The following is a 22,684-nucleotide window of genomic DNA, read 5'->3' on the forward strand; positions in this document are numbered from 1 at the left end:
GCTCCAACTGGCGTCACGAACAGGATGGGCGTCCGGACGATTTCATCTGTAGAGGGTATGGCAGGCAGACCACTTCTGAGGTCTTGATGTGATTTACGTATCTTGCCCTCATTTTCCCCTTGGATGTGATGTCGACGTGGACAGGCTCGAATCGGTGTGCTGGAGACACAACTTCTACCACGTAGGAGCCAGAAGGAACATCATGGACCATAAAGCTGCCGTCAGTCCTGAGGAAACCGACATGTTCCTCTCCATCCATCAGGACTCGGACTCTGCTCACCCAGTCCTTGGGTCTGACTCCAGGGACCACCGCCCGTCCCTCCACCTTAAATTTGTCAGAGCCGGCGCTCATGATGTCCGTGTCCGCCCAGCAGGGAGCCAGGAGAGGGAGCAAAACGAAGCTCCATCTGGACAGAGAAGGCAGAAACCCCGACATGATGGGACAGGAAGACACAATCACCCTGGTCCAGATGATCCACAGGAAGCACAGCAGTTATGGAAAGAGAGAGGCAAGCTGTTCATCTACGAGGGTAAACTGTGTCGTAGGAACATCAACTCGCACACACATGAACTGGTCTGGCAGGTGGTAGTCCCGAAGAGGGATGTGCCAATGGTCTTAGAGGCGTACCACAATGGAGCAGGACACTTCGGTTGGAAGAAGTTGGAAATTCTACTTCGTGAAAGATTCTATTGTGTTGGCATGAGGAGTTCCATTGAGAAGTGGTGCCGAGAATGTGGCCCATGCAACCTGTGCAGAAAAGACCGAAACAGCCAGCGAGCCCCATTACAACCGATCATCACAAAACAGCCGCTTGAACTGGTAGCCTTGGATTACGTGAAGTTAACTCCTGCTCTGACCATCGTTGACCATTACTCAAGGTTCTTGGTAGTTGTGCCTGTTAAAGACCAAACAGCGAAGACAGCAGCCAAATCATTTCAGCAGCACTTTTGTCGACCGCACGGATACCCTGAACAAGTGCTCACCGACCAAGGTCCAGCCTTTGAGGCAGAAGTGTTTCAGGAGTTCTGTAACATGTACGGTTGCAAGAAAATCAGAACAACGCCGTACCATCCACAGACAAATGGCATGTGTGAGAAGATGAACCAAGTGGTTATTGACTTATTGAAGACCTTACCTCTGGAAGAACGAAAGCAGTGGCCAGAGAAGTTGCCAGATCTGGTAGATCTATATAATCATATACCAGTAAACTCCACAAATTGCACTCCGGCCTACCTGAGAGCAAGACCTGGCAAGTTACCCATTGATTTAGACATGGGAGTCTTAACACCTGAGACAACATCACCAGATGCAGACTGGGATACAGAGCGGCAGCAACAATACCGCAAAGTACAAGAATGTGTGGAGAAAAGTTTGTCCCAAGCAAGACAGAGACAGGAAAGAAATTACAACCAACATGCCCTTGCAGTTCCCTTGACACCAGGAGAACAAGTACTTAAAAGAAAGAGATGTGTTCACAAACTAGATGACCAGTGGGAGGCAGAGCCATACACCGTGATACCTTCAGACTTTAATAACACCAAAGTATGTATCATCAGCAAAGATGGATGAGAAACCTTCGAAGCAGTCTCAAGAGATCATCTAAAGATGTGCCCTGATCAATTGAAGGACAAGAAAGAAGTCCAATACACTCCACAACCCATAGTAGAGGTGGAAGAAGAGATTCAAACTATACTTGGGGAATTTCCTCGGACGTGGACAAAGTAAATCAGGCAATAGTAGTACCAGTACTAACCTTTCATCAGCCTACTGCACCAGATGAAGAAGAGACTCTAAATGAAATGGCTCCAGTAACAAATGCCACATCTGCAGAGGAATGCGGAAATCTGTCCCCTGCTAACAGCGAATCTGACAATCTCATGGTGAGTCTAGGAGTAGAGAGAAGGCAGTCTAGAATACCTATCTTACACAAGTTTACTTACAGCGTAGTGACTAATGCACCAACAGTAGACATCTGAGAACAGGTCAGGTCATCAGAGATACCTATACTGGATCCACTCGTAGTACTAGAGGTCAGATCCCTGCCCGTTACAGAGATTACGTAATGTAAATAAAGTAATACGAATGTATAGTAGTAACCGTTAAGCATGAGAGCCTACAGAGACTTACTGTAAGAACCTTTTTAAGTATTCGCAATAACCAGTTAAAGGACAATTGGGCCCAGGACTGTGTGGTCAGAACTGTATTTGTAAATAGTTACTCCAAAAAGGCCTTGAAAATAAGCCACCGGCGTGGCCGAAAAACAGGCCCATCTACAGAGTGCCCTGTAGCCACGCCCAGGGATGACACACAAAGTGGGCTAAGGCGGTTCCCACCAACCAAACTCCAGGTACAAGCACAAAGACAATTCCTGGTTGCTGCAGTAACTGTGCTATTGTTTTCTTTTTCTTGTCTGGTTTTTGATCATTTTTACATTTTTAAGACTGTAGATTTGCATTAATTGTTGTTGTTAACAATTCTTGTTATATTTTCCTCAATCCAGGAGTACTGAACATAACTGGGTGGGAATGTGACACCCCAGAGTCCGGTTGTCACAGTGACATTACCTTCCTCTAATGGGTAAAGTCATGCTTGGAGGCAGAAGGGGGGCCCCCATGCCAGGTAACTAGATTAAATCACAATTCCAGCTGCAGGTCAGAAAAGGGAGTTGCCTTATAAATTCTTGCAAGCAGATGGGGTTGGTGAGTCAGCTAGAAGCCAGCTGAGGGAGTTGTCATGGAAACGAGAGCAGCTGTGAGGAAATGACAAGGCAGTTAAAACGTGAGGTAAAAAGATCTTTCTGGAAGATCCTGTCAGTTCAAGACAGGGAGCTGATCTGTGAAGAGGAAAAAGGACACGAGCAGAGACAGAGAGGCTCTGGGAAGCTAAAACTGCATATAGCAGACCCCAGAGCGAAGCGCTAATAGGGAGAAAAGGGACGTCAGAGTCCTTGGTGGTCAGGAGCTGTAAGTCCTAATCGCTGAATCTGAAAGTACAGGGAATTGTAAATTCCTGTGCGACATTGAACACCTGAGGGCACGGCAGCAGCTAAGGAGCCCGGGGCCGGCGGTGAAGAGAACGGTACCCGTGGAATAGGCTCACGCTGACAGCCGTACAGGTTAGTGAGACCATCACGAATAGAGGGTCGCAGCATAGTTATATACAGCGGAGACCCACACACAAAGTGCAGAAGGAAGGTCCTAAATCCCCACCTGGCGAGGTGGATCCCCTGAATGCCTCCAGGCGAGCCGGACTCATCCCATCACCTGTATGTGGCGCTCCGGACTACAGCCTATTACCAGTAAAAGGTAAAGAAACAGCACCTCTCTGTGTCTTTCTCTCATTTCTCTGCACCCCAACGTTCACCGCCATTTTAACTATTATTTTAACATCTTTGCCCTGGGACTACAGCCCTACCTGTGGAGAGCTATTTTCACCTGAGCTGCGACACACCAACAGTCTCAGGGGAACAACCCCGCAGCGCTGGTCACCTCTGACCAGAATACCACAGGTGGCGTCACGCATTTCACCATCTAATAACTTTATCTTCATTTTTACCACATAAATACCACACAACTTTCCCCTATTTTATTACTGGACGCCTCTGGGCCACGGACCGGGTCACCGCCGCCGTGACACCGTCCCCCATTGAAGTCGACGGGCCCGATACCCAGTACCCCCAGGCCCCGCGGGGCGCTCCATTAGGGCCTGTCGTGGTGACTGCTAACGAGTGCTTTGAAGGTTAGGCAACGACCGTTATAGTGATGACACTGACTGACGAATTACGGAGCTGTGCATTTTTTATAATTATAGTTTGGGGTATTTTTTAGCTAACATTGTGATTTAGATTGTATTGTAAGAGTCGCTGCTTAGGGCCATCAAACAATAAGTATTCTAGAACAGTTCAACGTTTTACGATTTGCAAATTTTTATTTGTCGACATTCCATCTTTGGTTACTTTAATTGTAATTAGTTAATAAATGAAAAATGTGTCACTTTACCACGGAGTCTGTATAATCTGTGCCGCTGCATCCATGTACCTGTTGCTTTTAAGTCTTCGAGTACTTGAACCTGCGATCATTTGATGGTCATAGTTATACGACGGACATAGGAGGATCAATGTAGACCGTTCTCGGCTGCCATGATGACCCATCTCACATCACAGTCATGTTGATCAGTCATTGACTGCAGCATTTTGATGGCTAAACAGGCAGATGTTGACTGTGTAAAACAACCTGGTATGGTGAGGACCAAGTTCACCCATGTGAGGTCAATTTTTGTAGTTTTGTTGGTAGAAGTTTTGTGTTCTTGTGACTTTTTTTAGTTACTTTTTTCAGTTTTTTGAGGAAAGGTGACAGTAGTTTTGTCTTTATTTTTGCTTTAATTAGTTTATATTTTTATTTTGGGTTAAGTAGCGTGCCTGTTTTATAGTTCAGGTTGGATGCTGAGAAAATACCCAAAAGAAATTTTTAAAACTTTTTTTTCACAGAGAAGTCCTGTTTGTTCTGCGCATGCCGGCCTTTTTAGCGCATGCACAGTACAATTTTTGGAATTTTTTAAAACAAATCACAGATGGCAGAGAAAAATCAAGGGGTTTTTATGGACTGTCCATAAAATTTATGGACAGTTGGAAACCCAGGGTGTAATATACTTATGTATTGCAGAGCATTATAGCTAACAGTTTTACACTAGTAGGTTATGTTGCTTGTAAGGCCTCTTTCACACATCAGGTTTTCGGCGTCAGGCGCGATCCGGCGCTTTTGACTAAAACCGGATCCGTCGAAATGCAATGCCGGATCCGGTTTCCCCCCCATTGACTTGCATTAGAGCCGGATCGAGCCGGATGGCCATGCGTTTCATCCGATTTTCGCCGGATCCGGCAATGTGACGCGATCCGGCGTCTGGAAAAAACGGAGACTGTAACGTTTTTTGTCTCCGTCGAAAAAGCCGGACACGCCGGATCCGGCGTGTCCGGCTTTTTCATACAATGAAAGCCTATGAGCGCGCAATGCGCCGGATCTGGTTTCTTTGGTCTGAGCATGCTCAGTAGCTCTGCCCACAGGAGATATATAAAAGCAAGACAATGGGACCCTCAGCCACACCCAACATGCCACCCAAGCCAAGAACCAGGAGCAGGAGAAGGCAGCAGACATCTGCAGCAGCAGCACCATCAGCACCACCCCAAATGGAGCAGCATGCTGAACAACGGGAGGGGAGTCCAGCAGCAGATGAGAGACGGTAATTATCAAATCCCCCATTCCTCCAATCTAGGGCTATGGAATATCAAGATATTCATTGGCCCTTTGTTTCTCTTTATTCAACAGCCGCCAAACAGATGCAGCAGCAGCAGCAGCAGCAATGGCAGCAGCTGGAACACCACCCACAGCCATGGAGTGTGGCCACCAGGAAGACAGCACATCATCTTCTGGGAGCCCTCCCTCGCATCGTCAGCGTTTGACGGTAAGTTTTTATTTCCAAAATCCATCATCTCTGTAATATATGTCTATTCATTGCCTTTTATTTCAAAACAGGAATCACAAGATGAAGAGGAGCTCCCAGAAGAAGAAGGAAGGGGTGGACAGACACCTGGAGTGGGCTCACAATTGGTAAGTTTTTTGCATCAAACGCAGAAACACAACATCACACTACACACAACACATAGAAAACAATGTTCTGCAGACCACACACAGCAAACAAATGCCTACATCCAAAGACATAACATTTTTTGTTTTCTTCTCTAGTCTTCCCAATCTGGTGCTCGGCCAAGAGGTCCTCGCAGTGCCTCCCAGGGTCGTCGGCGACAGCAACGCGGCGGTCACCAGCGTGTAAGTATAAATATTTTTGCTTTGTTTTTTTTGCACTTTTTATTTCATTTCTTTTGTGGAGGCTAATTATGTTATTTTTGTCTTTTTCTTTAACAGCCTTCACAGCGTGCTCCCGACTCTGACGGTGAGGATGGAGGGATTGATGTGGACCGCCTCATCGATCTCGTCAGAGAAAGGGAGCCGCTCTGGAATATGGCTGACCGCCGCCACGCTGACCTTATCGTTACCCGACGACTCTGGGAGGAAATCTGTTCTCTCCTTGTGGGCCGCTGGGAGGACCTCGAAGCTCGGGCCCAGATTAAAGAGCGTAAGTATATACAGTACCGGTTGCTTGATTTAAACCAGTGTTTCCCCAACTCCAGTCCTCGTGGTCCCCACGGATCATGTGTTCAGGATTTCTATTTACTATGGAAATCCTGAAAACATGACCCCTGGGGACCATGAGGACTGGAGTTTGGGAAACACTGATGTTGTATACTAACCACTCCTTTCTCGTTTCAGGGAACAGAATTGTGAAGCGGTGGCGGTCTGTGAGGGATCGTTTCAAGAAGGAGTTCAATAAAGAGATGCGGGCCCCAAGTGGATCTGGAGGACGCAGGAGCAAGTACAAGTATTCACGAGCCCTGTCGTTCCTCCGGGAGACAATGCTCACCAGAAGGTAAATATTACACACCACATGTGACAAAAAAATGTTAGATGTAACTTTTTTTTTTCAGCCAGGGCCATACCATGTCACTATTTTAATTGTTTTTTTTTCTCTTTATTCCACAGCACGGTGAGCAGCACTCGGGAGCCTGCACGATTGGACCCTTCTGAGGCGATCCCTGAGGAGACCGGCACCGAGGGACACTTTGACCGCCCCGGTACATCTGCACCTTCCCAGCCTTCCCACACATTCGACCCATCTGTCCCATCCACCAGCACAGGAGCATCGTGGCCGCCTACATTACATGAAGCTGCTGGTGAGGAGATCGCTTTCCCTTTACCCCACCCTTCTGCCCCTGCCACCTCTAGTACACCTGCGGGTACTGGGCGGCAGCGGCAGAGGGGTCAGGAAAAGAGTTATGCGCCAGAGTTCTTGCATCTGAATGCATCTTTCCAGAACTGTCTAAAAGTCTTGTCAGAGCAAATCTCCGCAGGCTATCAGCAGATCAACTCCAGCACTCTGGAGGTGAAGACACTTCTGCAAACCATGCATTCAGAAGCAAGATCTTCGCCAAACCACACCTTTTTCAGGTCTGTTGTGGAGCGCATGGAAACGCTCTCTCCTGCCCAGCAGATGCATGTAATGCATTCATGCCACGCTGCTCTCCAGCAAGTTACCTCACAACCTCCACCTCCCACCACAGTAGTTCCTCCACCTGCACCCCCTCCAGCCACTTTCCATCCTCCCCCTCCTATTACATCTACACCCCCTCCAGCCACTTTCCATCCTCCCCCTCCTATTACATCTACACCCCCTCCAGCCACTTTCCATCCTCCCCCTCCTATTACATATCATCCACCTCCCCAGCACCATCCACCTCCCCAGCACCATCCACCTCCCCAGCACCAGCAACCTCCCCAGCACCAGCAACCTCCCCAGTACCAGCAACCTCCCCAGTACCTGCAACCTCCCCACTTCCAGCAACCTGCCCCGTACCAGACATCTCCCCACTTCCAGCAACCTGCCCCGTACCAGACATCTCTCCACTTCCAGCAACCTGCCCCGTACCAAACTCCTTCCCCATACAACTTGCCATCAACATCATCTGCTCCTACAGTCCCTGCCCAACCCTCCACTCCACCACCCACCACCTCTTCTGCTTCCCACATGTCCACCCATTCTGTAGTTTTTTCCACACCTTCACCTCTAACTGTTCCTTCCCCACCACGATCCCAGTCCTCTCTCCACACTCCCAGTGTCGAAGTGTCCCGCAGCCCCTCCAGCAGTATTTCCACCACACACTACACAGAATTATAATGTGTGTATTTAAATAAAAATGACCAGTTTTATGGTTTCAAAGCTTTATTAAACAAGTTTATTAAAATTTTAAAAAAGTTTACTAAAAAAAACATTTTTCAATAAAAGTTAAATTATTTTACACTGGTTGTCTGTCATTTCTTTCTGCGGCGAAAAAGGTTAAATACAGGGTATTTAAAAGGTGAAATGGTATTCAAAACCAGGTATAACTGTGGGTAAATTTTAGCTTTTTGCCACAGTTGTGTTCCTGGTTGTGTTTGAAGCAAAGTATTTCACCTAAAAAGTTGTGTTTATTGTTGGTGATTTCCTACCAATGTACACAACTTTTGTTAAAAGGTGAAATACTTTGCATAAAACACAACCAGGTACACACCTGTGGCCTAAAGCTAAAAATAGAGACCATGACAAGATAGCCAACTTTGGTTGGCAAAGGTACAGTGGGGCAAAAAAGTATTTAGTCAGTCAGCAATAGTGCAAGTTCCACCACTTAAAAACATGAGAGGCGTCTGTAATTTACATCATAGGTAGACCTCAACTATGGGAGACAAACTGAGAAAAAAAAATCCAGAAAATCACATTGTCTGTTTTTTTTTCATTTTATTTGCATATTATGGTGGAAAATAAGTATTTGGTCAGAAACAAAATTTCATCTCAATACTTTGTGATATATCCTTTGTTGGCAATGACAGAGGTCAAACGTTTTCTGTAAGTCTTCACAAGGTTGCCACACACTGTTGTTGGTATGTTGGCCCATTCCTCCATGCAGATCTCCTCTAGAGCAGTGATGTTTTTGGCTTTTCGCTTGGCAACACGGACTTTCAACTCCCTCTAAAGGTTTTCTATAGGGTTGAGATCTGGAGACTGGCTAGGCCACTCCAGGACCTTGAAATGCTTCTTACGAAGCCACTCCTTCGTTGCCCTGGCGGTGTGCTTTGGATCATTGTCATGTTGAAAGACCCAGCCATGTTTCATATTCAATGCCCTTGCTGATGGAAGGAGGTTTGCACTCAAAATCTCACAATACATGGCCCCATTCATTCTTTCATGTACCCGGATCAGTCGTCCTGGCCCCTTTGCAGAGAAACAGCCCCAAAGCATGATGTTTCCACCACCATGCTTTACAGTAGGTATGGTGTTTGATGGATGCAACTCAGTATTCTTTTTCCTCCAAACACGACAAGTTGTGTTTCTACCAAACAGTTCCAGTTTGGTTTCATCAGACCATAGGACATTCTCCCAAAACTCCTCTGGATCATCCAAATGCTCTCTAGCAAACTTCAGACGGGCCCGGACATGTACAGGCTTAAGCAGTGGGTCACGTCTGGCACTGCAGGATCTGAGTCCATGGTGGCGTAGTGTGTTACTTATGGTAGGCCTTGTTACATTGGTCCCAGCTCTCTGCAGTTCATTCACTAGGTCCCCCCGCGTGGTTCTGGGATTTTTGCTCACCGTTCTTGTGATCATTCTGACCCCACGGGGTGGGATTTTGCGTGGAGCACCAGATCGAGGGAGATTATCAGTGGTCTTGTATGTCTTCCATTTTCTAATTATTGCTCCCACAGTTGATTTCTTCACTCCAAGCTGGTTGGCTATTGCAGATTCAGTCTTCCCAGCCTGGTGCAGGGCTACAATTTTGTTTCTGGTGTCCTTTGACAGCTCTTTGGTCTTCACCATAGTGGAGTTTGGAGTCAGACTGTTTGAGGGTGTGCACAGGTGTCTTTTTATACTGATAACAAGTTTAAACAGGTGCCATTACTACAGGTAATGAGTGGAGGAAAGAGGAGACTCTTAAAGAAGAAGTTACAGGTCTGTGAGAGCCAGAAATCTTGATTGCTTGTTTCTGACCAAATACTTATTTTCCACCATAATATGCAAATAAAATGAAAAAAAAACAGACAATGTGATTTTCTGGATTTTTTTTTCTCAGTTTGTCTCCCATAGTTGAGGTCTACCTATGATGTAAATTACAGACGCCTCTCATGTTTTTAAGTGGTGGAACTTGCACTATTGCTGACTGACTAAATACTTTTTTGCCCCACTGTATATACTGTTGGTCCAGAAGGTACACAAGTTTGGTTAGGGCACAAATCTTTCACACTCTGTCATCCTGCCAGTGTACTCTGCCTTGAGGTGACATAAAGTATAGTGCAAAATTGTCCCTCATTACTGAAACCGTCACAGAACTTCTAGTGGTAATGTCATGGTAATCTTGCAAGGTGGTTTCTTCAGAGGTGTCCTCAATGGAAATGGGTTCCTTGCAGATAACAAAATTGTGGAGTACCACGCACGCTTTGATCACCTCGTCCACAGTTTCTGTCTTGAGGTTGATCGCAGTCAATAGGACCCGCCATTTGGCTGTCAGAATACCAAAGGTACATTCAACCATTCTTCTTGCTCTTGTGAGGCGGTAATTAAAAATGCGTTTTGGTCTTGTCAATCCTCTGCTAGAGTACGGTTTCAAAAGGTGTTCTGACAGCTGGAAGGCTTCATCCCCTACACAGACAAATGGCATAGGTGGACCAGATGTTTGCGGCAGCGGTCTAGGTGGTGGGAACTGGAAGGTGTTTCCATACAGTTTACGCCCCATGGCAGACAGTTTGAAAACTTGAGAGTCATTGGAGCGGCCATAGGCCCCAATATCAACAGCAATAAATTTGTATTCCGCGTCAGCGATGGCCATGAGGACAATTGAAAAATATTTCTTGTAATTGAAATATTCCGATCCCGATCCAGCTGGCTTTACAATGCGGATATGTTTCCCGTCCACAGCGCCCAAGCAGTTGGGAAACTGACATATCTGTTGAAACTTGTCAGCAATTTCAATCCACCTCTCTGTTGTGGGCTCTGGTAAAAACTCTTCAGCTAAGGAGTCCCACAGTGCACGGCATGTGTACTTCACAATTCCAGATATGGGGGAAATCCCGAGTCTGTACTGGAAATGCAGTGACGAAAGGGATTCTCCAGTTGCAAGAAATCTGTGGGGAATTAAAAAACAATAAATTAGTTTTAAATCACAGCATTACATACCAAAACTGAGCTATAACACTTGGAGATACAAACTACCACCAACAAGATTGCAGTGAAAGTGTGCTCTGATGCGATCACATCCAATAAATGTGGCTTACCTTAAAGTCACCATCAGACGCTCTGCGGGTGAAACAGAGAAGCGGCAATAGGTGTCCGCTTTTCTTATGAGGTGTGCAATGCGCTCCACCAAGTAATCAAAATTCTCCATTTTCATCCTAACATATCCAAAAAATGTATCCGGGTTTCGTCGAAGGTCCATGCAGAGTGTAGAATAGACCCCACGCGTCATTCTCTTGGCTGTGATGGGGTGGATCCACAAACGTCGTCTACGATGCCTGATGCGCTGCTGTCTCGCTCTCTCCTTCTCCAGAACAATCACCCTCAAACGATTTGCCTCCGCTATAAAATCCGCCAAATTCTTCAAAATATTTCCAATGACAACATCCATCTTCGCCAGTAACTTGCTCTTCTCTCCAACCTGCACTTTCTCCTCTACAACCTGTCAAAGAAGGGCTGTAGGAACACGCTATATATAGTTTTCCAGTAGCCAATCCCGTTCGGAAGGCCACAAGGGTCAATTTTAAAAACCGGATCCGGCGTAATCCGTCGAAAAACGGATAGAAAAACGGATGGACCGGATGAGACGGATCCGGTTTTGTCTGTCAAGAAAAAGACGGATCCGGCAGAAAACCGGATCCGTCACATCCGGTTTGGCCTCTTTCACACATCAGTTTTTTGCCTTCAGGCGCGATCCGGCTTTTTTTTGTAAAACCGGATCCGGCAAAATGCAATGCCGGATCCGGTTTTTCCCCATTGACTTGCATTAGCGCCGGATCGTGCCGGATGGCATTGCGTTTCATCCGTTTTTTGCCGGATCCGGCAACTTGTCTCATTCCGGCGTCTGGAAAAAACGGCTACTGTAACGTTTTTTGTCTCCGGCGAAAAAGCCGGAAGCGCTGGATCCGGCGCTTCCAGCTTTTTGCTACAATGAAAGTCTATGGGCGCCGTAATGCGCCGGATCCAGAAAAAGACGGATCCAGCCACCGGATCCGTTTTTTTAAGTCTGCGCATGCTCAGATCCAATTGGCCAGCCCCCAGGAACAGATATAACCTGCTAGACGGATCCAACAAAAAAACGGATCGGTTTCTACAGTTCTCCAAAATTTATGCCGGATCCGTTTTTTCTAAAAATAGCCGGATCCTGCCTGACGGCAAAAAACTGATGTGTGAAAGTAGCCTTTTACAAAACATTTGCCGGATCCGGCGTTCCGGCACGACGCCGGATCGCGCCTGACGCCGAAAACCTGATGTGTGAAAGTAGCCTAAGGCTTAAAAGTCTTAACCCTAACCCTAAGGTTTCAGTTGAAATTGCAATCTTTGGCATCCCACGATCGTATCGTGAGTGAGCCGATGGGGATAAAAAGGAAAGCCCATCCATCTCTGAACCATCCTGGACCATCTAGATTGTGGCCTGTAAGGGGTTGGATGGTCAGGAACAGGGCTACCATCAACCACAGCCATTGCATCAGCGTATCGCTTGTAGACTACAGATAGATCTTCTGCTGATGGTGAGGACTCAGCTCCTGATCTCACACCTCACAAGTGCTGTCAGTGTACGGCAGTTTCCATCCCCAACCTTCGCGCAGTGCTATAACTATAGGGTGGGAAAGGGTTGACCCTCCAGATCCGAGTCCCATATGAGAAGTTCTATCAGTGTTTCCTTGTGTAGATCCCATGTATTAACAAGTTGATCTTCAGTCATTCAGTGGAGTCTTCTGTGGCTTTCTATTGCATCTCCATGCACAAACTGTTATAGGGCTCTATGGTGGGCATGAGAGCTCAATCTGGGGATGATGCAAGACCACCTTATGCCAAATATTATGAAAAAAAAAATGTGAAAGCAGAACTGAAAAAAAGAAGGTTAAGTGAGCACCGTCCCGTTACCTGTAGGCTTTGAAGTTGTTGAGATATTTACAGGGTAAAATGTCTCATTTGGCATGTGGCTCTGGATCCATGGTGTATAGGCTGTGACCAGGGTGTATACTCCGGGGCGATATGGCAGAGCACAGTCATCTCCCCAACTTACAACACCGGCTTGGTACCAGACTCCTTGGACTTTACACATTAGAGGTCCCCCGGAGTCCCCCTGGAAGACATCAATGTCCTCAACACGTCAACATCTAAGAACATTCAATATGCGGAAATAAACAAAATACTGAGGAATATTCCACCTGCAGAAGGAAAAGACGTATAAATTATCACCTAGTGTTGAGAGGGCATAAAAGCCCCGATAGCAAAATAGTGCTGGTGTCAGATCTCAACCTGTTGCCATTATCTGGTGATCTTACGTGGTCATGTTTCTTTTAATATTTTTTATAATTTTTTTTTACCGTAACCTTTGCTCTAAATACAATTTCTAATTCTCATGACCATAAGACAGAAGAGATCTTTTCCCAGTTTTCCTTATAAATTTGGTAGAGAATGCCGGCACGTCCAGCAGCCTAACAACCCAGTGAAAGCTTCCCTGAGACGAGGACTACTAGGAGGGGCAACGCGGCTGCAGATACGATTCCTCACCATTCTCTACTCTTCCTCCTCTGATGGTCCTGTACCTGGAACTTGGCTCCAAGTGGCCAAGCTGATCTTTCTCATGTTACTGTATTTTCTGCTTCTGTCTACCACTTTCCTCAGTGTAAAGTGTTGGGTTTGTAGGTTTTATCCAGTTATACAGAAAATAGACACCGACAGTGATGCAGAAGACAGGATTGAACATAATAACGTAATAATAATACTCTTACTACTAAGACGGCTTTCTCATGGACTTCCAGAAAACCAAGAATGGAGCTTTTCAGAGACACCTCTGAATGGAGCTCCACTCCACCATTTTATTCATTGTCTAGCTGAGTACACGGCTCAGGTTGTTCCTCAGGAGTGATGGGAGTTGAAGTACAGTAGTTGGACCCCCAGTGATCAGAAAGTTGTCCCTTTGCTTGGGAAAGCTCATTTAATGCCAGAAAGTCTGTAAGCAAACCTGTTTTCCTTTTGGTAGAATCTTTTAGCAGAACAAGGCTTTGTTCTCACCTGACAAGAGTCTTTCCCTCCTTCCGTGTATCCAGCACATATCATGGTGTCGTAGACTCGGGTCACAGAGCTGCTGATACCCGAGTTCCAGTGATACATTTCATCACACGTCTTATGATCAATCAGCGGCACTTTCACATTCTGCAGAGTCTTCGGATAGGGCAGAGGTTCTAACAAAATGACCAGAGAAGAGTCAGGAACTCACAGAATAATACACTGAGATCTATGGGCTCTACAGCTTCCAGGGAAGGTCCTCCAGGAATCACAAGCAATTATGCAGGACAATATAAAATTGGTTGGCGAGCAGTGATCCAGATCCGTGACATTGGTTGATTCATGAACAGCTGTATTAATGAATTTGGGAAGTAATATTTTTATCTTACATTTTTAAAATACGGAGCTGAGAAGATAAGATCAACTGCAAAAAGTGTGATGGCCGCCACCGGTCCCTTCAGGAGGACAGCTTCCCTTCCTTGATTTTGATAGACAGGGGGTACCAGGTGTGTTGCTCTACTTCTGGACCTTCACCTTTTGGAGGAAATATAAGCATCACTTACCATAATTATCTATATCCCCCCAGCCGGTGACCCAACACTCCATGCCATTGGGGAAGGTGATGGAGGCGACGGGCAGGCAGATGGGCATGATGTACTTGGTGTAGGTGACCGGACTCTCGAGCTTCACTAGAGCGATGTCCCATGTGTGAGCGGCACTTGTATAGTTCGGATGGTTGTAGACGGAGTCTATCCTCATCAAAACACTGTGCGGATTGTCCAGTGACAGGTCGTACGCGCCCAGCTGCACTCTATAGTTAACCAGGGGGCGAAGCCTGAAAAATGACCAGAAATAAATAGAACTATAAAATTCACAACTGATCACCAATCAGCAGGAATATCTTCTGGATGGCATTATTTTTTTTCTTGATAATACAAAGGAGTACACTAACTGGTGAGGGGTCACAGACTGGGCGATAGTGAAAGGTCCACAGCAGGACAGAGGATTTCAGGAGAGTCATGTGATGTTCTTGTAGAAAGACAAAGACAGATTTGTCAGATAGCAAGGAGAGCAGCATAATAATCTGATGCCAATGTGGTAGTGGCCCGGATTGGGGAGTGGTCCGCTTCTTACCGCGCACAGACGGAGGCAGATTTTGCTTGTAACATGTCCGAGTTTATTGGCCGTCCTCCTGATGACCGTAGTCATACACCGCAGCTCCTTTACAGCTCTCCATATTCAGGCCCGGGTACCTTCACCTTCCTTCAGTCGTAGTGACGTTCCTCGTGGATCTTTTGCTGGGGCTGCCCTAGACCTATCTACCGCCAGCGCTTCACCTGTCCGAGGTCGTCGTCCAATCGGTACCCCCGGGGCCTCGTCTGTCCTGCGGTTCTTTGTGTCAAGGCCACCCCCCTGACAGTCTCTTCCTATCAGTCCCCTGGTCGAGCTCTCCACTGTCGTCAGTCCTCCATACTGAGTCTTCTCCTTCTGAGCTCCTCCCGTGACTAGCCTCACCTGGAACCCTGTCCTGTCCTATTTATCCCCTTCCTCGGGAATTCCCCTCCTGGGTTCCTGTCTCCCCGCCCCCCAAGACTAAGCGGTTTCGTAGCCCTAAGCTGCTGTCAAGTCCTGTTCTCACGCTCCCCCTGCCATCTTCTGGTCAAATCTAGGTACTGCACTCCTATTCCATCTTCCCCAGCTGTTTCCCTTCTTTTATTATAAACGTCAATCTACAGTGCACAAACCATCCCTTCTCCCTTCAGTCAAGTCCGTCCATCAGGTCACCTTCCCTACACCGTCTCCTACTTGACTGACAGCCATCAATAAAGCAGGAGTGGGCGAACGAGCCGTCAGTAAAGAGGGGCGGGGAATAGAGCTGGTGTGACAGAGACTTCAGATCTACCATAGCTCTTCAGCCTCATTCACATATCAGTTCAGTTGCTGATTTCTCAGTAATGGAGGAATGGACTTTCCATGTAAAGATATTGCTGGACTTGTCTTTGAAGATCTACATGAGCATCTAAAAAGTTGTATAAAAGAAGTGAAATCCTCCTGACATATTCCCTGTAACTGAGACAAGAGCAATGAAAGGCAGGAACAAGAGGTGAGGAGAAAGTCTTTATACATTGTGCTCCAATGATTCCGGGACCCTCAGTGATACATGAAGAGTGGGCATGAGCTGAGACACAGAGAACTTACGGTTTGAAGCAATGAGCGGCACTCAGCACCCACTGGCTGGAGATCAAGGACCCACCACAGAAATGGCCTCCTTGATACTGTATACTAGCCTGCCAGGGCCACTGTCCGTCTACTGCGTCCGAACCCCCAACGATCCGGCTGGAGAAGGTTGGAGAGCCGCACACCGGCTGAGATGTGGCGGTGGTAATGGCTGCAGAGAAACAGAGAATCCATGATACAATGGAGGAGGAGACCAACGTCACAAAGCCATGGAGGACTTCTGGACGAAATCTCCCACCATGAGTCATCGCCCCAGGTTCTCTATTTTCCTTCTTGCTCTTGTACAGATGGCGGCAGCACCAGGACTGAACACTGCCCACATAAGTGTAGACCCACGGGGGGGTCAGTGATCACAGTAAGAGAAGGGCTTTACGGGGAGATGGAAAAGTCTGGTGACATGAGCAAAAGACCACATTTTCTATTTTTGCCACTAAGTTAGCAGGATAGATGGCATGTAATGCTGCAGCAGCACAGCGAGAACATTTTGTGGTGCACTTCGTTCTTTGGATATATTTTTATTACATTATTTTAAAACAGGATAAAAAACAGCAATTCTTTCATTATATTTTTTTCATTTTTTTCACGGTGTTTGTCATGAAGGATAAATAACCAGATTGGACGATTGCTATGAACATGGTGATGACAATATTATGTATATTTTTTAGGTTTTATTAGTTTTGCACAATAAAGAACCTGTTTTTTGTGGGAGTGTATGGGGATTTGTTTTATGCAGGATGAGATACAGTCTGTTGGTATAATGGTGGAATACATGTGACATTTTCATAGACTTTATTCTTTGTTTTCGTAAAGTTAGTGTCACGACACAGCTGTCGGGTGACCCAGGACCAGGGGCTCTTTCCCTCACCCTACCACTAAGGGCACCCTAGCTCGCCCTATTCCTCTGGGAAACTTCTGAAGGTGAAGATGCCAGGGCCTCCATCCTTGCCTTATCTCCTGAGTTAGGGCCCTGTCACACAAAGCAATCTTGCTAGCGAGATCGCTGCTGAGTCACAAGTTTTGTGACACAACAGCGATCTCACCAGCGAGATCGCTGTGTGTGACAGCGATCAGCGACAGGCCCCCCTGCCGGTATCGCTGATCGCTCTTGAAAAGCCCTGGACATTTCTTTGATCGCTGGTCTCCCGCTGGCCAGCACGCATCGCTGCGTGTGACAGGTGGGAGACCAGCGATCAGCTGGTAACTAACGTACACATCGGGCATCTAAGGGCCGCACGTCCCTTAGAAACCCGATGTGTACCTTAGTTACCAGCTCCCTGCATCAGCGCGCTGGTAACTAACGTACACAGCGACGCCGCGCGCTCGGCGTCGCTGGTCCTGATCGCTGGTTATGCTTTCTGTGTGACAGCTCACCAGCGATCATGTAGCGACTCACCAGCGATCCTGACACGTTGATATCATTGACCAGATTGCTGGTGAGTCGCTATGTGTGACGGGGCCCTTAGCCCTCTGTCTGTTCTCTTCCCTCACTCAGGGAATAGGGGCGCCATTGTGCACCGCAGTACACCTACCTGACAAACAAGGCTACACAAGCAAGGGTAAACAGAAAACTCCTGGCATACAAAATATTCACTCACATATAACAGAGGAATGCACCGGGGAGTGGAGAATGGGGATTAAACAAAAGTAGACAAGGGAAGGGAATTACAACACTTTCAAGCCACGCAACAGTCACAGATAGCTCCTCCAACTCTCCTTGTATGAACTACTCTTCCTCCTGAAGCCATGCAGAAAATGCTAGCTCTGACAGATTAGTATCAGAGCCCAGATTATAAAGGGGAAGGGAGTGGCTAACTGAGCTCAGCTCAGAGTTTTCCAACATGGCCGATTAACCCCTGTTCTGCCAAAATGAGTAAACACCATTTAAAATGAAGAAGTGCTTCTTCTCAGCGCCGAAGTAGGAGAAATCAGACGCTGCGGTCTTCTGGCTCCACATGTGTCTCAGTAACCCTGTGACAGTACCCCCTCTTCTGTGAGGGACCTCCTAAACCTCAGGACCAGGCGTATCAGGGTGTGTCACGTGAAAAGACCGGACCAGCCTGGCCGCATAAACATCAGATGCTGGTACCCACATCCTCTCCTCAGGACCATATCCCCTCCAATGTACCAGACACTGAAGCGACCAATGAATAAGACGAGAATCCAAGATCTTCACAATCTGAAACTCCAAGTTTCCATCAACAATGACAGGAAATGGTGGTAGAGGTGATGGTACTGAAGATGCAACATATTTTTTGAGGAGAGATCGATGAAATACATTATGGATCCTAAAGGTAAAGCAAGGCGAAATGCTACCAGATTGACGATGGCTATGATCTTATAAAGACTGATAAACCTGGGACCCAGTTTCCAAGATAGAAACTTCAGCTAATGTTCCTTGAGGGACAGCCACACCAAGTCACCAACACACAGGTCCGAACTCACCACACGTCTGCGATCAGCCACACTCTTATATTTGGATCCCATCTTCCTCAAATTATTAGTAACCCCTGCCATGGAAGATGAAAACCAATTTTCCTCCGGTAATCTAGAAGGACGAACTTTATTAAATAAACTGAACTGAGGATGGAACCCATATGCCCCGAAAACCGAGGACTTACCGGTCGATTCCTGACAGCGATTATTTACAGAAAATTCGGCTAACGGTAAATAAGTAACCCAGTTCTCCTGATTCTCAGACACAAAACACCTGAGGTACGTCTCTAGATTCTGGTTAACCCGTTCAGTCAGCCCATTAGACTGCGGGTGAAACACAGAGGAAAATGACAGATGGATCCCAAGACGGGTGCAAAATGATCTCGAAAAATTGGAAATAAACTGTACCCCCCGGTCAGGAACAATATCGGTCAGGATCCCATGTAATCTAACTATTTCCTTGACGAAAATTTACGCCAAGGATTAGGCGTTTTGGCGTTTGGTAAATCGATAAAATGAGACATTTCACTGAATATAGAATTACGCAAGAATTACAGTATTCCCTTCCGACACGGGAAGATACGTGATAAAATCGTCCGACAAGGGAGTCCAAGGTCTACTGGGAATCTTCAATGGTTGGTGAGCCCCCGACAGACAAGTATGAGTGGTCTTAGAACGCGCACAGACACAGCAGGCGGCTACATACTCCCGGACATCCTGATGAGCACCTGGACACCAAAAACACACAGTAAGTAGATCAGCGGTGGCTCTATTACCAGGGTGTCCCGCCAACACTGAATCGTGATGTTCACTGAGGACTATAAGACGGAGATTAATAGAAACAGTTTACCAAGTGGACAGGCAGCAGGTGCGTCCCCCTGAGCGTCAACAACCTCCCTTTCCAGATCGGAGCATATAGACACTATAACTACCCCTTTTTGAAAATTAGGCACCAGTTCACATGTATCTCCTCCCCCAGGAAAACAAACAGATAAGGCATTGGCCTTAAGGTTCTTTTTCCCCTGCCTATATGTGACGAAAACCTTAAAATTGGTAAAGACAATGCTCATCTTGCCTGTCGAGGTGTTAGGACATTTCGCCAATTCCAAATATACCAGATTTTTATGATCCATGATTACCATAACAGGATCAACCGCTCCCTGCAGAAAATGACGCCACTCCTCAAAAGCCCATTTGATTGCTAAGAGTTCTCTGTTATCAATGTCATAAATTTTCTCAGCAGGAGACAGTTTCTTAGAAAACTGAGCACATGGTTGCCATTTAGCAGGAGATGCACCCTGCAACAATACAGTCCCCACTTCCACCTCAGACACATCGACCTCAACGATAAATGACTGAGAGACATCAGGCTGGATAAGGATCGGTGCAGATAAAGAACACCCCTACAACATAGCAAATTCCTTCCTAGCAGGACTGGACCGCTTGGAGAAGTCCATCCCCTTCCTAGTCATATCCGAAAGAGGTTTGACTACTACAGTAAAGTTTTTTTAGGAACTTACGGTAGTAGTTGGTGAAACCTAAAAACCTATGTAATACCTTCAAATCCTCAGGACGATCCCAATCCAGTACCGCCCGGACTGTTGCTGGATCCATGCAAAAAACCGGTGGAAGACAACACATATCCTATGAAAGGGATCTTCTCAACAAAGAACGTACACTTCTCGGCTTTGACATATTATTTATTGTCTCGGAGTATATGTGAGACCTGCCTGACATGTACCTGGTGTGACTCAAGGTCAGGTGAATAAATTAATATGTCATCCAGATAGATAACCACAAATCTGCCTACCAGGTGACTAAAGATGTAATTTACAAAGTGCTGAAAGACGGCGGACGCCTTCAACCCAAAAGGCATCACCATGTTCTCATAGTGTCCCTCAGGCATATTGAATGCTGTTTTCCACTCATCTCCCTTTTTAATGCAATTGAGATTATACGCTCCCTGAGGTTCATCTTATATAACCATTTTGCTCCTACAATCTGGTTAAAGAGATCCGAGATGAGTGGGAGTGGATAAGGATCATGGACAGTGATCGTGTTGAGTTTGTGGAAATCTAAGCATGGCCGTAACTCTCCATCTTTTTTCTTTACAAAAACAAATCCAGCGGCAGTGGGGATGAGGATGGTCTGATATGACCCTTAGCCAGGCTTTCCGTGATGTAGTCCTTCATGGCCTGTCTCTCTGGACCATAGATATTATAAAGTCTGCTCTTGGGCACCTTGGCACCAGGAACAAGATTAATGGCGCAAAATTAAGGACGATGGGGAGGGAGTTCTTGGCACCCCTGATCTGAGAACACATTCCCAAAATCTGATAGGTATTTCGGCACAGACTGGGTATCCACTCTAGCAAGCTGGGTACCCAAGCAGTGTCCTTGACAATACTCACTCCACTTTAACACTTCCTGAGTCTGCCAATCTACTACCGGATTATGCAGAGCAAGCCAAGGAAGTCCAAGAACCACAGGTGAGGGCAGACCCTGTAGCACATAACAGTCTAACACCTCAGTGTGCATGGCCCCCACCTGAAGATGTAAACCTCGGACAACTTGAGTAAAATACCCCTGTATCAAGGGGTGGAGTCGATGGTGATTATGGTAAAGGGTCTGGACAGAGTATGTGGAAGGATGCCTTGGACCTGGACGAACCTAGCGTCGATCAAATTAAACCCCGGCTCACTGTCCAGAAACGCAGACACGTCAACCTTACTGTAATCTTACCCAGGAGGATTTCAGCTTGAAGAAAAAATTGTGCCCTACCCACGGAGGTGATGAGTACACCCGGGTTGCTAACCTCCCTACAACCGGGGCCACTTAGTTTTTTCCACAGTAGAAACACACTCCCCCTTTACGCTGGACAACAGACAATCTGCCAGAATGTGACGCTTCACCCACCTGAATTTGTTCCTCAGCTGGTTTAGTACTGACCTCTTTTGACCCCGGACATCCCGCACCCAGAATTGACTCCCTATGTCTGTGGCGAAGACGACAATCAACCCAGATTGCCTGAGAAATGGCTGCATCAAGGGAGACTGGAGTCTCATACAGAGCCAACGCATCCTTCACCCTTTCTGAAAGTCCCTCACAGAACAGGCTAAAGAGTGTGGGGTCATTCCACTGAGTATCCGCGGCCCACTCAGAGCAATATTCCTCCGCCAACCAGTCTCCTTGCTGAAGCTGACGCAGTGTGGACTCATCTAAGGAGATGCGATCGGGGTCATCATACACAAAGCCCAGTGCCAGAAAAAATCCCTCCACCTTCTGAAGCGACTGAAAATACTCACGCTTGGGGATCCCCCTGAAGGAGAAACCAGACGTATCTGTTTACAAATTACAGACCTTCCGGAAGACATCAAACTTGTCACGGCCCCAAGAGAACCTGTTAGGCAAGGCATTCTTGGGCTCCTCTATGATTTACCTGACAGACATGAATCCCACACCAGATGTATTAGGGTGCTGCAAAGCAACCGTGCATAAATCCACCACCTTCAGACAGCTGCTGCAGTTGCCCTGTAAGAGCAGTGATTGGATTCATAATAGATCAGAAAAATGGTTATGGTTAGAGCTAATGTCACGACACAGCTGTTGGGTGACCCAGAACCAGGGGCTCCTTAACTGACCCTACCACTAAGGGGTGCCCTAGCTCGCCCTATTCCACGGGATACTTCAGGAGATGCCAGGGCCGCCACCCTTGCCTTATCTCCTGAGTTAGCCCTCCGTCGGTTATCTTCCCCCACCCAGGGAAGAGGGGCGCTATTGTGCACATCAGTACATCAACCCAACAATCAAGGCAACACAAACAAGGGTTAACAGAAAACTCCAGGCATACAAAATATTCACTCACATATAACAGAGGAATGCACCAGGGTGTGGAGGTAGGGGAATAAACCAAATTAGAGAAGGATATGAAATTACCACACATACAAACCAAACAACAGTCACAGATACTCCTCCAACTCTCCTTCTCATATGTCCTCCTCTCCCTCCATTAGTCAAGCAGCAAATGCTAGCTCTGACAAGGATTAGTAACAGAGCACAGATTATAAAGGGGAAAGGAGTGGCTAACCGAGCTCAGCTGTGAGCACAGGGAATCCAACATAGCCGA

At 46.8% G+C, this 22,684-nt stretch overlaps 1 protein-coding gene across 1 annotated transcript in view; it reads right to left on the reverse strand.

The window, feature by feature from the left end:
• The window catches only part of LOC141050644 (serine protease 53-like), a 36,468-nt gene that overhangs the window by 13,387 nt on the left and 397 nt on the right, over window positions 1-22,684 (reverse strand). The window contains exons 2-7 of the mRNA XM_073547230.1: window positions 21,998-22,089; window positions 21,432-21,877; window positions 16,088-16,277; window positions 14,452-14,723; window positions 13,895-14,064; window positions 12,758-12,959 (exon numbers count right to left, since the gene is read on the reverse strand). Of these exons, the coding sequence (XP_073403331.1) occupies window positions 12,758-12,959; window positions 13,895-14,064; window positions 14,452-14,723; window positions 16,088-16,277; window positions 21,432-21,877; window positions 21,998-22,089 (1,372 nt within the window). The remainder of the gene's footprint in view (window positions 1-12,757; window positions 12,960-13,894; window positions 14,065-14,451; window positions 14,724-16,087; window positions 16,278-21,431; window positions 21,878-21,997; window positions 22,090-22,684) is intronic.

This window comes from Dendrobates tinctorius, unplaced genomic scaffold, assembly GCF_039654945.1.
Source record: "Dendrobates tinctorius isolate UK_male_01 unplaced genomic scaffold, ASM3965494v1 ptg000152l, whole genome shotgun sequence".
In the NCBI taxonomy this organism is placed as follows: domain Eukaryota; kingdom Metazoa; phylum Chordata; class Amphibia; order Anura; family Dendrobatidae; genus Dendrobates; species Dendrobates tinctorius.